Source organism: Atractosteus spatula, chromosome 13, assembly GCF_055471065.1.
Source record: "Atractosteus spatula isolate fAtrSpa1 chromosome 13, fAtrSpa1.hap1, whole genome shotgun sequence".
In the NCBI taxonomy this organism is placed as follows: domain Eukaryota; kingdom Metazoa; phylum Chordata; class Actinopteri; order Semionotiformes; family Lepisosteidae; genus Atractosteus; species Atractosteus spatula.
Genome location: NC_142718.1, coordinates 36,472,402 through 36,487,128, shown reverse-complemented (window position 1 = coordinate 36,487,128; position 14,727 = coordinate 36,472,402). Strand labels below are relative to the sequence as shown.

Genomic DNA, 14,727 nt, shown 5'->3' with positions numbered 1-14,727 from the left:
CCCAGACAATTGCCTTAAAAGGGCATGTTCCCTGGGCCGGGCCACTCGCGGAGTACAGACTGCTGTGAATCCCAGACGGGATCAGAATTCCCTGGAAGCTCCGTGAAGCTGCCCCCCTACAGACAGCACAAACGATTAAACCCACCTCATTCGTCAGTGCTGCCTTTGTGCTGCTTTCGTTCCCGAGATACAGCGCCTTGTTTTTCCGGTGATCACGTGACCACGCACGGTGACTTTGACCTCCGGTGACCCCGTCTGCCGAGTTCAAGGCTCTGTTACAATTAAGCTCGTACCCTTAACATTTTAAAGACAATCAGTATCAATAAACATATGAGCCTCCTTAGCTGTGAATAATACTAAGACATGACGCATGCCAACAAGTTAACCATCTATGACATAAACCTGTGGTTGTAATGTATGTAAAATCACCGTGATTGTAAGATCAATGGTTTTTATTTTCTAAGGCACGTTTTCCTTTTCTTTCCCTACCGTGACACGCTGTTGCCAAACGCGTAACTGTGGGATACCATCGCGACAAGACTTCCGCAGCATGTCATGATAGGGACCCCATGTATATCGCATGTATATCGCGGCAGTGTATATCACGACTGGCGCCTTGCTTCCATGCCACCCTGGCACCGCTGTCGCAACAAAGGTATTATATCAGGACATGATATAGCCAGATAGGACGTGTCGCTGTATATGGACTTTATGTCACGACATGAGGTCAGCATATCCTGTCAGGGTATGTCCTATCGCAATATATGCACTCCATGTCGCGACATTGGGGGTGGGCGTTTTGGCTGGGCATGTCAAATCGCGACATGGGGCGGGGCTTTTTTGTTGGGGTACGCCATATCGCGATATGCGGGCTCCATGTCGCGACATGGGTGCAGGGCGTTTTGTCGGGGGTACGCCATATCGCGATATGCGGGCTCCATGTCCCGACATGGGTGCAGGGCGTTTTGTCGGGGGTACGCCATATCGCGATATATGGACTTAATGTCGCGACAGTGGAGCCATGAGAGTGATGCGCCAGTCGCAATAGGTATCGCGGTGTGATCGTGATGCGCGCACTCCTATCGTGACATGCTATCGGAATCGTGAACGCGCTGTGGATGCCATGACATTCTTTGTCTGCTATTCAGTTTTGACCTCAGTGCGACTTCTCTTAGATCAGTAATTGGAAACCAATGGATGTGTTACTGTATATCCAGCGAGCTCATACAGCACACACGGTTAACCGGGGCTACAGTATTTGGACCAAGAAGGACATCCATCACCTGTGTGTCTACATGTTCTCGGAACTTCCGCTGTGGCGCTGTACCCAATCAGAGTGTCGATTCTCACTCTTCACCCAATCGCGGCCCGAGCTGTTGGGGGTTTAGCCAATCACGGGTCTGAGAGCTGTTCAAGCGAGCAGCGCCAGGTGGATCGGCTTGTTAACTGTCAATGAGAATCTGATTTTAAAATGCTTTACTTATTTGCAAAATAACTACATCGGCATTTTAACGTCTTTATTGGTTCACAATCTCCCGTACTCTTAGAAATAAAGACATTTTTATGTATTTAAAAAATACCGTTTTTTTCCGCTGCTTTCTGTAATGAATACATGGTATTTGAACAATTTTAAACGTATATTTAAGGTAGGGGAAACACCTTCTGCTTTGTACTTAAAAAATAAATAGAAATGTAAAGTCTGTTATCATTATAATACTCGTGTTTTCAGTTTTTTATTGTTAAATTATATCGATCTTGAAACTAATACCTGAAACTGTAAATATGGGCTCTCGTGTTGTACCAGCGGTAATTTGGAAACTGGTGTCTCTTCACCAATGAAAGGAGTACACAAGCAATACATTTTCGATAACATGGGTAAAACACCTAACCCAATGAACTAACATAGTAACTCCTCCCTAAATGTAAGACTGTTTATTCGCGTAAAGGCTGCAAAGTCTTGGGTCAACTGATCAAAAGATCACAACTGAAAGATCTGGTGGTCGTGACTTTGCTGTTTTGTACGTCACAGAGTGACGTCACAGTCAAGGAAAGAAGGCGCTATATTAAAACATCCACCCCACCCGACAAGACAGACTCGGAAAACAAATTGCCCCCATTGTTTTCATCACAATTAGGAGTTCAAGTACCGAGTTTGTTGGTACCTGTAAACTTCCTTGTAGATAGTCACGTGATTACCCGAAAAACCAAGGCGCTATATCTCGGAAACGAAAGCAGCACAAAGCGACAGAAACGCAGCTCTAACGATTGCGGTGAGTTTCGTCGTTTGTGCTGTTCGACGGGCGGGTGGGCAACTTCATGGAGCAGGACAAGCAAACATGTCTGAGTCTTTACATTGCAGACTGCAGAAGACTCGACTCCACCTGAGGATGTAACACAGGCGCCCATACCTGTGTCTTCAGAGGGCAGGTGAGCCCTCCCGCTGTATTCTACACCAAGGACTGGCCGGCAACACACAGATACAAGGACTGTGAGCTCATCGCTTCATGTTTGCGCATAAAACCCCTGTAAATATAAACACACGGATAACGACAGTTTATTAAAGAATTCAGAGATGTGTTCACTTCTGTTAACGTGAAAATAAAAAATGTTTCCAGTATTGCCGCGGTCCGCAGGTGTGAGACGGTGGACTTTCCAGTGTTGCTTCTCGGATGTGTTATTTACTACCCGCGACAACCTTGTACGTAGTGCCCCTTAAAAACACCCTGGTTCTTTTTCACGTTGACGAATGTGCTTTGCATAAATAGTTCAGCAGTGGTCGTGTTGTTTGTAAAGTTGCAGTTTCAATCTGAACACGTGGCTCGACTGACGGGTCGATTCTTTACACGTCCCTTGGTGCGCGTTTATTTAAGAAGGAGACAGTGAGAAACTGATCACTTCAGATTTTTAAAAAAACACTCTACTAACGATTACGACAAGAATCTTAGTAAGAACATGCAATTGTTTGCTAGTGTTCGCTTTTTGAGACTACACCCGCAACTCTTCTGATTAGGGTATGTGATATTCGTGACAAACTTCATTTTCCTGCTCACACAAACGCACAGAAGACACTGATGTTAAATGCACAATCCACCGCCGTCCCCCACCCGGGCAAACAGAGGAACACAACTGCAGACTGTTCCTCTCGCACCGGTAACAGACGCTTGAACTCGGCAGGCGGGGTCACTGGAGGTCAAAGTCACCGTGCATGGGTCACGTGATCACCGGAAAACCAAGGCGCTATATCTCGGGAACGAAAGCAGCACAAACGTAGCACAAACGAATGAGGTGGGTTTCATCGTTTGTGCTGTCTGTAGGGGGGGGCAACTTCACGGAGCGTTCCCAGCTGCCTCTGCTTTTCTGTGCCTGGACCGGAGTGCTTCATTCATCATTCGTTATTGTTTAATTAGATCACCTGCACCGGAAAATACCCAACCTGCCAGAAAGTGAAGGTTTGGCTACCTTAGATCCTGCGTGTTCTAAGCATTTGGAAGACCCTTTTACTAGAGCAGAGCGCGTGGAGAGGCGAGGCAGTTCCGGGGCAAACGCGAGCGTCTTGTAACGCTGATGGGTGGCTAGGTCAGGCTCATCTTGTGCATTATTCGTTCCCGCAGCCCAGACAAAACCCAACTGGGTAATCTGGAAATCCATTTACAGGGACCTGCGGAAAGTGGAAGCACGTGGGTCTGTGATAAAGGCAAAACGTCCTAATCAGTATCAAAGCTTTTATGCAGCAGCTATTGTCCAGACGTAATTGGATTTTGCCTAGAAGATGGGAGTCTCATTTGCCAGTCGGCGCAGCGCGGAGATTATTGTGCTGTTGAAAGGCAGGATCATTAGTGCTCAATGGGGTCTGCGATTTCTGTTTTCCGCTGCTATGCGGCCGGGCGAGCGTGTGTGAGTGTGTGGGCTGAACAGGTAGCGATCCCAAAACAATAACTCGTGTTGACACGGAGAGGATGAGACACCGGTTCTTAAAGAGACAGCGAGGGACAGGGCTGCGGCGTCTGGGCCTGCCTGCGTCTGCTCTGCCTTGCCAGTAGCCCCCGGCCTCCCCCCTCTCTCTCTGTCTCTGAAGTGCAGAACCAGGAATATTTCCTTGCATGCGCGACTGTCAAAACCCGGCTCTGCTTGACTTAATCTCGTTCGGTCCCTTCGTGAGAGCGGGACGCGCAGGTCATGTTACTGGTGCTCGGCGCAGCGGAGACAGCCGGGAAACACGTGACCGGGGCGGAGGTCTGGTCTCCCGCGGCTCTCACCGGGGATAAGGGCGTTTCGGATAGAAGTCCGAGGTGGTAACAGGCCGGCCATCCTTATCTCCGTCTCCGCGCTTTAAAGCATTGAGCCCTGAGCTCCCCGGGGTGCAGACGGAGCCGACGGACCCGCGGAGGGTAAAGAGCGAGCTGCGGTGATCGTTTCACCGGCTCTTCTGTCTCGCTGGAGCTCTGACCCAGCGCCCAGAGGGGGGCAGGAGTGCCCCAGACTTTGACTCTCCCGTGTGCACCGGGAGGGGGGTGGTCCCTGCCAACTCGCTTTCTGCAGCGCTGCTCCGTACGGCTGACGTCCTGTGAGTCGGCGCGACAGGGAAGGAGAGTAGAAACCGCGGAAAGGTGTCCGTGTGGAGGGAGGGGGGGGGAAACGGGGTCCCTTGACGAAGTCCCCCGTCTTCATTCCTGCAGCTTTCTCCCGGAGCCCGCACCTTGCTCGGGATCGGAGCCGGCTCGCGGCCGTTTCTATGGAGACAAACAATTGGTCTCCTCATCAAAAGCGAGCTAACAGAGGTAGCAGGGTCCTTTGTGCTGAAGAGGAGAGAACATGAAAACCCCAGGCCAGATGAAAGGACTGCTGTCCTTAAACACAATAATCATTTAGTAATCAGCGCGGTAGTGTATAATCAGAAACCCTGGGGGGAGAAAAAGAGAGGCTAAAATAAGAAGAGAGCTCCTCAGCTGGCCCCTTCCTCGCTCCTCGGCGACTCGGCTGTTGGAACAGACTCTCGTTTCCACAGGCTCGACTCTCCCCTGGTTAAGGCCTGACTACTCAGGCCATCTTGTGTCTGGGCTTCACCCACCCCCACCTAGCCCCCCCCCCGGCTCTGAGAGTCTGGTGATGAAGAACGGCAACGCAGGCCGCGCCAGGGAAGACGTGAAGCGTGTGTTCTGGGAGACAGCCGTCGCTTCCTGTCCTCGGGGATCGTTACGGATAAGGTGATGCCGACCGGCACGTCTGCCCTGTCTGGTGGTCAGCAAGCCTCAGGACCGCCTGATCCCCAGCAACGCCCCCCCCCCCGAGCGCCTCCGAGTGGCTCAGCGTCTGTGGAGTGCTGGGGCAGTTTTCGGCACACCTCCAGGAACCCCTGGGTGCAAAGACGTGTCTCTCTCTTTCCTGCTCCCAGCCTGGGCCCTCTGTGGCCCTCTGTGGCCCTCTGCGGCCCTGCTCTGCCAGAGGCCTGACCTGCGATGGTGACGCTCGTGAAGCCTGTGTGGAGCCCGGTGCTGCTGGAATCTGACCTGGGGACCTCAGCGCACATCGCTGCTGGGACTCTTCCCCACCCCCGGCAACAGCAGCCGCTGGAAGGGATAACTTTAAAAAAAAAATAATACTGGCTTTATAAAAACACATCAAGGTTTCCTTTTTTTTTACGGCTTAATACGTCTTTTTTCCTAGAAAAGACACTTCCCTTCCTCTTTTCCCCCAGCAGTTCTGACTTTGTTAATTGACTCTCAGAGCAAACAAGAGGGTTTGCAGGACAGATTAGCATTTCGGGGGGGGCTCACATGGGGCTCTATGTAGGTCAGGAACAATATGGTATCTGCAAGTTTACAGCTGGGACTCATAAAGCCATTATCCCCGGACAATGGTCCAGAGAGGAACTTATTTGAGGCCATTAGCCGATCGCCCCTCCTCCTTCATTAGCGAGGCTTTCTAAACAAACGAAGAGAATGAGCGAGGGGGTCTGTGGTGGTGGGGGGGCTTCTGCTGAGCGCTGGGGATAATTGCTCTGTCTCTCTTCCCTGGCCTGAAAGGGGGCTTGAATAATGTCTCTCTCTTCGGGTGGGGGGGCGACCGCGGGCTGTCGGCTCGGGTGGACACGCCAGCGCCCTCTGGGCTCCTCGCTCCCGCGCCCCCCGCCCGAACCCTCTCGGTACGATACCCACGGACGGGTGGCCTTCTGCGGCCGCACCCGGGGGGGGGGGGGGGGCGATGTGTGCGGGAGGGGCGCAGGCGGTAGTGGCCATGGCGACGGGGCTCGGGGGGGCCGTGCTCCACAGCGCTCTTCTCTCGCGCAGCTTCAGGGAACAATCGGAGCATTTATCTGCGCGGGACTCAAGGAGCCTGAGAGAAAGCTGTGTGAGTGTGTGCGTGAGGGAGAGTGACTGCAGGAAGGAGGGCTTGAGACAGAGGAGGCCAGAGTGAAGCCCTGGGCTCTGGGGACAACAGGCCGATGCTGATGGGGTCTGTATTTACAACAGGGCACGGTAGAAATGTGCCCAGCCTGCCTCACACACAGCGCAAGGCTTTCCAGTGTGAAGCACTGGGGGCTGTTTCACTGGTACCAGTACTTACTACACTTTTTCAATGGAAGTGGACACCCCCATAGCTCTCAAAGACACCATCGACTATCCTGGCCAGGACAGCCATGCACGGACACAGACAGCTATCCCCCGTGCCTGGAGCTCCCAGAGCACAAAGCCATGTTTAGAAACTGCCCTGGAGTTCATAAAGCGGGCTCTACAGATCAGGTAGACACACTGCACGTGCACAGACAACACCAGCAGACCTCCTGCCTCTGAGTGAGGAGTGCTGTCTGTTTTCCTCTGGTCCAGCAGGGCTGCTGCTTCACGTTCTGGCTGGGGAAGACGACTCCTGCCAAATAAAACAGCCGTGTCTTTGCTGTGTGAATCTCTGTCCTGGCCAACATTAGACTCGGGTGAACTAAATGGATGTAATAATAATAATAATTGCTTACACTTATATAGCGCTTTTCTAGACACTCCACTCAAAGCGCTTTAAAGGTAATAGGGATCCCCTCCACCCCCACCAGTGTGCAGTCCCACCTGGATGACGCGATGGCAGCCAGTTCTCTCCCCACACACCAGCTCTCAGTGGGGAGGAGAGCAGAGTGATGAAGCCAGTTCAATGTAGCATGTATGCAGCAGGTGACAGCCTTGGCGCTGATGTTCCGCAAGAGGCAGAGGGAAGGGTGATGAGGGGCGTCGCTCAGGTCAGAGTTTAGACGGAGAACGAACGAACCTGCAGCTGGCAGCAGCCCAGAAAAGCAAATCTAAAGGTTAACAGAATCTGGCAAGGAAGCAAATCAGCACGCAGCATTGCAAACCAGGGGGCAGATGGGAACAGCAAAGGTTGTGGAAGCTCGTTAGAATGGGCACGCCGCTCGGCCAGGCCCCGGCCTCACTGGACATCAGAGCCCCCCAGTGTTGCAGGGCTCCATGTGCCCCAGCCCCAGTACAGGTGTGACGGGGGGGGTGAGGAGGTCAGGGAGGTGCATCTCATTCTGCCGAGTCTGAATTAGCGACATGTGAAGAGGCCCCTGTGTCTGCAGCTGCTCTCAGCTCCTGCGGCGGCTGAGCTCATCACACGCAGCGTTCGACTGGGGTTTACAGCCCCGGTCCCCCAGTGTCCGTGGGCAGGCTCTGGCGTCTCCCCTGTGCCACGAGACCAGTGCAGTCAAGCAGAAACAGATGTACAGAAAAGACGTTTCAAACAATACAACGAGGTACAAATGTCTATACTGCCTTCGGGCACATTTCACCTCAGGATGCTGTACAAGATCAGACATCCAATCCCAGCTCAAACAGGAAAGTCTTAAGAGGGGCCTGGATGCAAAAATGGTTTCAAGTTCTCTGACAGACTTGGAAAGGGGAGATCTTTCTAAAACTGGAGCCAGTGCAGCTGATACAGATACAATGTCTTCTCTAATCCTGGCTGTAGTGAGCAATTGAAGCAATTTCAGTATATCGTGGGCTGGAGACGGCTGGAACAGTGGACAGAGTTAGACAGGACAGCGCTGTGAAGATGGAAACGGTGGCCCAGAGAATTGCGAGCATCAAAAGCATGTTAATCTGACTTCTATTAATTTTAGCAAGTCGACAATTACCGTCTGCTAATTCCTTTGAAAGGGAGACATGAATCTCAAGACATAAATCGAATTTCTAATTAATTATTTTTAATTTAATGGTAATCACAACATACTTCTGAATATTGGAAACACTTGCAAGATAGTGACTAATGAAGTATTGTTTTCAAATATCAAGAACTCAAAGGCTGATCATTTATTTTTCTATTCTGTCACTTGAGCAATTGATCATAGTGAAATTGTTTCAAGCCTGTAGAAATTGATGACCTAACGGCTGTATAACAGCAGTATTGTCAGCACCTACCAAGAGCAAGACAGATGGCTCTCATAAATCGTCCTGCTCAGCGCTACCGGGTGGAGCTTTAAAGCGGAACCTTTCTTCGCCAGCTCTTGTTGCGCCCGGTGACCGATTTGTGTGACGGAACCGAAACTGTAAACAGAATCAGGTGAGTCACGGTTAATGAAATTTAGCGAATTAATAACGCTTATCAGAACTAGGAAAACTCTTGAACACCTGAGCAGAGAACAGCTGATAGCCGGTTTCAGCGTTGCAATTTTTGTAGCCAAGTATTTTGTAGCTCCATCCAATTTAAGGTCGTTATGTACGGATGATGCTGACTGAGGGCTCGACATGCCCGAGAGAAACCTTTGGCGTTCCTGACCGGTGTTGTGGCTTTGCATATATCAGAGATGAAAATGGAAAGTTGAAATGGGAATATTGAAGCGGGCAAATCTGCGTGTTACAGCGCAGTCTTGTGTCGGGGGAGGGGAAGCGGTAGAGGTCTGACCCTGCTCTGTGTGTCGTGCCCTGTTGGATTTGAGAGTGTGTCTCGGTCAGGATGAGAGGTAAGACATAGCCCTCTTAACCGGATCTCTGTACATCCTCAAACGCGACTTCAGAGTACCCTGTAAACAGCGTCTTAAGTAACGCAGGTGGAAACGGACTGTGAGCACGCTGGTTTTGTGTAACTGTCGCAGGGTGTGGGACGGGCTGTCTGCGGCTTTGGCTGAGAAGTGTCCGGCGATTCCTCGGTCTGTACCCGTTTTCTTCCACCGCTCTCCAGAGCGTAGTGTCGGCGTGACGGTTTGAAACTGGGCTTTTTCGGGCTGAGAGTAAAGATGTGAACTCGGTGTGACACGGCAGTTTGAGCCCGTTTATGGAGGTGCAGATACCTGTACGTAAGCTGAGTGAAAGCACTGGACGCATCGCGCTCATTTGAACGGTTTTTTCCCAGCCTTGGAGATAATAGAACCAAATAGTACGTATAAGATTCGTCTTAACCCTTAGAATGACTCTTGTTTATTTGTAACTCGTCAATCCATCTGGCTCGTTTGAGTGATAGGAGCATACCTGATTACCATACATGACTGTACCTTTCCCACCATGTCATAGAATACGGACAACTCTCATACGTGTTCATTCTAATTTAACACGGTGCCGGCCCGAGCCTTTGTTCCTCTCAAGGTTTCTTCCTGCTCTAGTCTGAGGGAGTTTTTCCTTGCTACTGTCGCCTCGGGCTTGCTCACTGGGGGTTCAGGCCCGGAAATCTGTAAAGCTGCTTTGTGACAGTGTCCATTGTATGAAAGCGCTGTACAAATAAAACTGAATTGAATATTTATCTGTAGGTCTGGGCTAGCTGTTTCTGGGAGGTCCCCAGGGAATCATCCTGTTGTAAAACCTGACATGGATCATACTGCTGTGCAATGGGAGTCTTATTCGTTCCCTGTGCTGCATACCCTTTTTTCTACATTTTAACTTGCACGGTCTTGCTTCAGCTGGGAGATGGGCATGCACATGATTGTTGTCTTTAGTTTGATGTAACAGGGTACAGATTCCATTACTGCTGTCTTAAAACATCTTTTCCAGTTTTTCAGTTCTATCTTGTGCAGGTTGTAGTAGCAAGAGATCAACAATAAAATGCCAAGAGGTTTCTGTGTTGAAGTGCTAAAATACCTGTTTTCTTTGTACAAGCAGAAAGGAATGGTCCAGCATCTCCACCAATTAGTATGATATTATACAAAGGAAATTAAGCACAGGAAGGACAGTAACTTACTTGAATTTTCTTCAATCTTGAAACCCAGAAAGTGAGGTGCATATCTGTGGTTGGAAGTGCAGACTTGTCTTGAGTCTATTCTGAGTAAGATGTGGTCTATAAGGCATTGATTTATTAGCCCCTGATAATCAGAAAGGTTAGGATTTATGCAGCACTGGAGTAAAACATTCACTAAACAGGAAGATTTTTTTATCTTATGGAGATTTTAAAAGACTGCAAACTAACTGTCTATATGTGGTCAGGAGCCATTTGTGTGTTAAAGGTGTCCCACTGTGGAACAGCAGACATGATGCAGTTCTCAGCTGGTGTCTTGGCAACCTTTGGTGCTTTGTGACAGATGTGTACTGACGGCTTCCTCCAGCTTCAGCGAATACCCACCCTGAGGAAAGCTTAGCTTGTCTGCTGTCCTCTTAAAAGAAAATAAATTTCCCACTTCTGGGCCGACCACAGGAAACTAAAGCAGACAGCAGTTTTATCCTCTCTGTTTGCTGCGCGCAGATGCTTCTACAAAGAAACGATATCGCATGAAAAACGGTTCCGTTAGCCGTCAGTCAAGCTCTGCAGTTCTAAGTAAATTTACGCAGATAAAATGCCCTGGCTGCCATACTGCTGGTAAAACCTGAAGTGTTGGGTGTAAAGCTGCTGGCTTCAAGGCTGGACTGTCCTCTTGGCTGTGTTCTAGTTTGTTGCTCATCCAGAAATCTGCACAGGACAGAATAATTCTGATTGTGTCTGTAGGAGGGCTTGCAGTTTGTGGAGAGAAGGTGTAAAGGGCAATGCGGGAGAAAAATGACACTTGGTGAAGGTTGCTGTGATTGCACCCTTGTTTTACTGCCTCCTAGGTACTGTAAAGTGCTCTGCATGTTGACGGATGAGCTTTCCTGTAATGCATCCTTAAAAATCTCCTGCCTGGAATGAAAATGAATTCAGGAAAGTGGGGGAGGTCCGTTCAAATCCGAATTTTGAATAGGCTTTCAAAACAGTCTCTGTGTTGACAGGTTGTGGCCAACAGCCTCTTGCTGTTTCTGACAATGTGATGTCAGACTCTGGCCTGTGAGCCCATCATGGATTCCTGGACGTGCCCGAGCCCTTTTTTTGTAAGCTGATATAGCTGCTGATCCAGGATTGGCTGGCCCTTACGTAATGCACACTGAATTATTCATCGCCCGAAGGTGGCGAGAGACCTGCAGCCTGGATGCTGTGAGCAAATCAATGGCCTGTCACTGAGGCCGTGTCGCAGGAGTTCAGGATGGGCAGGGAGTCCTCGACACGCGCAGAGCAGTCCCCCTACAGCTGTCTGTGTGCCAGCAGAGTCTCAGTGCTGTCTGTGCTCTGTGGGACGTGCCGTGTGGTGCCATCAGCAGTGAGCCTCACGGGCTGTGGCTCAGTTCACTGGATGCTTGCGTTCAGACAGAACATTTAGTCTAGACGGCACCTCCAAGCATAGCTCTTGGTACTGTGTGTGTACTTATTAATCAGTCTGCACTGCGATGCAGAAAGCACGTTTTGTTAAAAGATTGTTTGAAAACAACTAGAGAAACTGCGATGTAAGTAATGATATTTTATGCCATTAAATGTCCATCATGCCTTTAAAAGTAGGGTATCCTTTAGGGAGGGCTAAACATCATCATAGGTGTGTCTCTTTTTAACCATTTGTATTTGTTTTCGTTCCACTAGCTCTGAGGATCTCATTCTGACTAGCCTGAGCGGTTATGGTTTCCCTGAGGCAGGCATGCTGTAGCAGTGGAAACCTGCCAACACAGAGGCTCAGTTACCAGGAGTGCTGGGAAAGCCATTGATGAAGGGAATTATTTTAGCTGTGCTTTTGAAATTCCTTATTTTTTGGTACAGTGAATTCCAATAACTGAATGGATAATCCACAAACGCGTATTCCTTCTCATGTGATTTTTTTTTTTAAATGATGCACATACATTACCTGTGCTCCCTTGCAGCCTGGCAAATTCAGAGACCGAAAACGTCCCTAGAAGTGTCATAGACAGTAGGAGGTGGTTGGGGGAAAGAATGTTGATAGCTCTTCAGGGTATGTCTGAAACCATGATTGTTTAAGTGATAACTTTAAATGTGTTTGTTTTTTGTCCTCGTTTCTGCAGGATCCTTTCTGCTCTCCATCTCCTCACTCGCCCTTCCCGGGAGCAGCCTACTGAGCATACGCTGTCCAGCTGCTTAATCCAGTCGCACTCCATCAATGGGTGACGCCAGCGAGGTCCTCACTCTGATGTGATGTGCCGAGATCCAGTTTAGGGTGCCAGTGAGTTGGCGGGGATTGGGGAGCACATTTCAGTCTGGCTCGGGATCACTCTGATTTACAAATCCAGTGCTGGCGTATCCTCATCAGGAGAGCATGTGCTTACCGGTTCATAGTGCAATGAAGTGGCCAGGCCATAAGACCCCAGCGACTTGAGCAAAACTGCCTTCCATCTTGAACACACTGAAGAATAGGCTCAAGGTGCTGCCAGCATTTAAGGACAAAAAATATTACTGCAGAATTTCTAACCTTGCTGAGATCGTGCACCATTGAGTACTGGAGCTTCAGCAATGCCTTGCACACTCCTGGCTGCGTAAACAGCAGATACTGAGATTTCCCTTTGGTCATACAGCCATATAGAAGGAGCTGCTGGTTGCAGTTCCCAGCTCTCCGGTCCTTGGAGATGGAGGGTGTGGAGGTGGAGGATGTCAGCCCAGCCCTGGAGGTCACTGAGGACTTCCTGCGCTGTTTCGACAGCCCTGTGGAGAACAGGCCCCAGCAGCCGGGGGATTATGGGATGACGGGGGTCTCTGAACTGGAGGGGCGGGAGGGCTTTCTGAACAACGTTCCCCGGAGCAATGGCACCATCCACGGGGCCGGAGGAGTGCTCTGGGGGCTGCTGGCCAAGGAGCAGCCGAGCCGGGGGCAGGAGGGCAACACCAACAACCTGGAGTGGGCCGACCACAAGGGGGCGCCCTCCCTCAGCATCTTCGGCATGTGTCAGGGCAAGAGGAGCCGCGCGCGCTCTACCAACGACCTGGCCGCGCACACCAAAGACCCGGGCGCCAGCGCCTTCAAGCGCGGGCACAGCCGTTCCCGGTCCGATGCCAACTACAGATCTGTCACGGACAACGGAGTGCTGCCGCTGAGCGCTGCTGGCTCCAGGGACGGCCACAAGAAAGAAGGTAGGTCTCCTGGGGCAGAGTATCCACTGGGGAATAAACTGGCCGGCTGTGCCCGGAGCACACTTGGAGCCGTGTGGTCCAGAGGCACACGAACTCCCCTGTTTAACTATGTTTAATGCTAAGATTCTGGTGTTCAAGAGTTAGACTGTTAGAGGCCGCGGTAGCAGTGATATTCCTCTCCCGCTGCTGTCGGAGCAGTTTGCGTCGCCCTTCGGCTCTGTGGAAGCACACTCTTTACCCTGAGGAATAAGACGGCCGTCTCCTGAAGGGCAGCCGGCCACATGGGTTTAATTAGGCAAAGAGGACCCTTGTCCTGTCCAGCTTGAGACAGACTTCATCTCCCTCCCCGTGGAGAACTCCGCACGTTTTAATGAGACTGTGGAGTGGAAGCGAGCGCGTCCACTTCATTAAAAAACAAGGCCATGAAAGAGGCAGCCATGTTCAGCTCAGCCTCCCTCATCAAGTCACTGTGGACCCACCTTGCCTTTGGCATGGGTCCGTCGAAAGCAGGGGGATGGAAGTGTGTGTGTGTGTGTGACCTGAGAGGTGTGTGGCAGCAATAATACTTGTACAGCTGGGACGGGAACACCCAGGAGCCAACAGAATATGCAACATGTATCCCTTATATTATGGGGTTAGCATCTCTCACTCCTGAGTAAGCAAACTAAAGATGTACAGAGGGGGGATCTAAGTTTTGAATGTCGCGTTCTTTATAGGCAACGGTTAGCACAGCCAATTTGTGACTCCCTGGGTGAACTGCAAATAGTCATCCCATGCTCTTCCAGCAGTGGAAGTGTTTACCTGAGAGTGTCACGGGTTGTGTCATTCTCAGGAACTGTACTAATATTGTAGTCAAGAGCTGGGGAGTGTTCAGTGTGTGCACAGGGTAATCGACCTCTTGATTAGGGTGCAGTATGCACATAGTTGAAGCCCACGTACAGGGCTTTAGCTGTAGACTTAAAACGTCCTTCCCTTTACAGACCTAGTAAACCACTACCTAGTCTTTCAACAAACAGTGGAGCTGTTTTGTGGGTATTATACAGTGTTCATTGCACAAAGGCCCATGCTGCATACAAGAGAAGCAGTGTGGTTTCAGATGGGTGTAGTTCAACTTCTAAGGCACCATCAGTCTAACCTTTATCAGAAAACATACTCCTGGGAAGGAACGCCCTGAGGAAACCTCTGCAGGTGTGGGAAGAACCAGTGGATTCCCCTCAGAGATGCTCAGAGTTAACCTCTACTCCTCTGGTATCCAGTTCTGGTCTGCTGGGTGACCAGTCCTGGTTCTCTTGGGCCGGTGTGTCTGTAGGGGTGTCCAGTACTGGTTCTGGAGGCTCGACGTGTCTGTAGGGGTGTCAGGTCCTGGTTCCGGAGGCCCGGTGTGTCTGCTGGGTCTTCAGGTGCTGC

The 14,727-nt window shown here is 50.5% G+C and overlaps 1 protein-coding gene across 1 annotated transcript in view; it reads left to right on the top strand.

Annotated features, from left to right (window-relative positions):
- Positions 1-8,495: 8,495 nt before the first annotated feature.
- Positions 8,496-14,727, top strand: part of plekhm3 (pleckstrin homology domain containing M3) — a 46,331-nt gene continuing 40,099 nt past the window's right edge. Inside the window, exons 1-2 of the mRNA XM_088931259.1 lie at positions 8,496-8,541; positions 12,261-13,320. Coding sequence (XP_088787385.1) covers positions 12,819-13,320 — 502 coding nt within the window. The 5' untranslated portion in view covers positions 8,496-8,541; positions 12,261-12,818. The remainder of the gene's footprint in view (positions 8,542-12,260; positions 13,321-14,727) is intronic.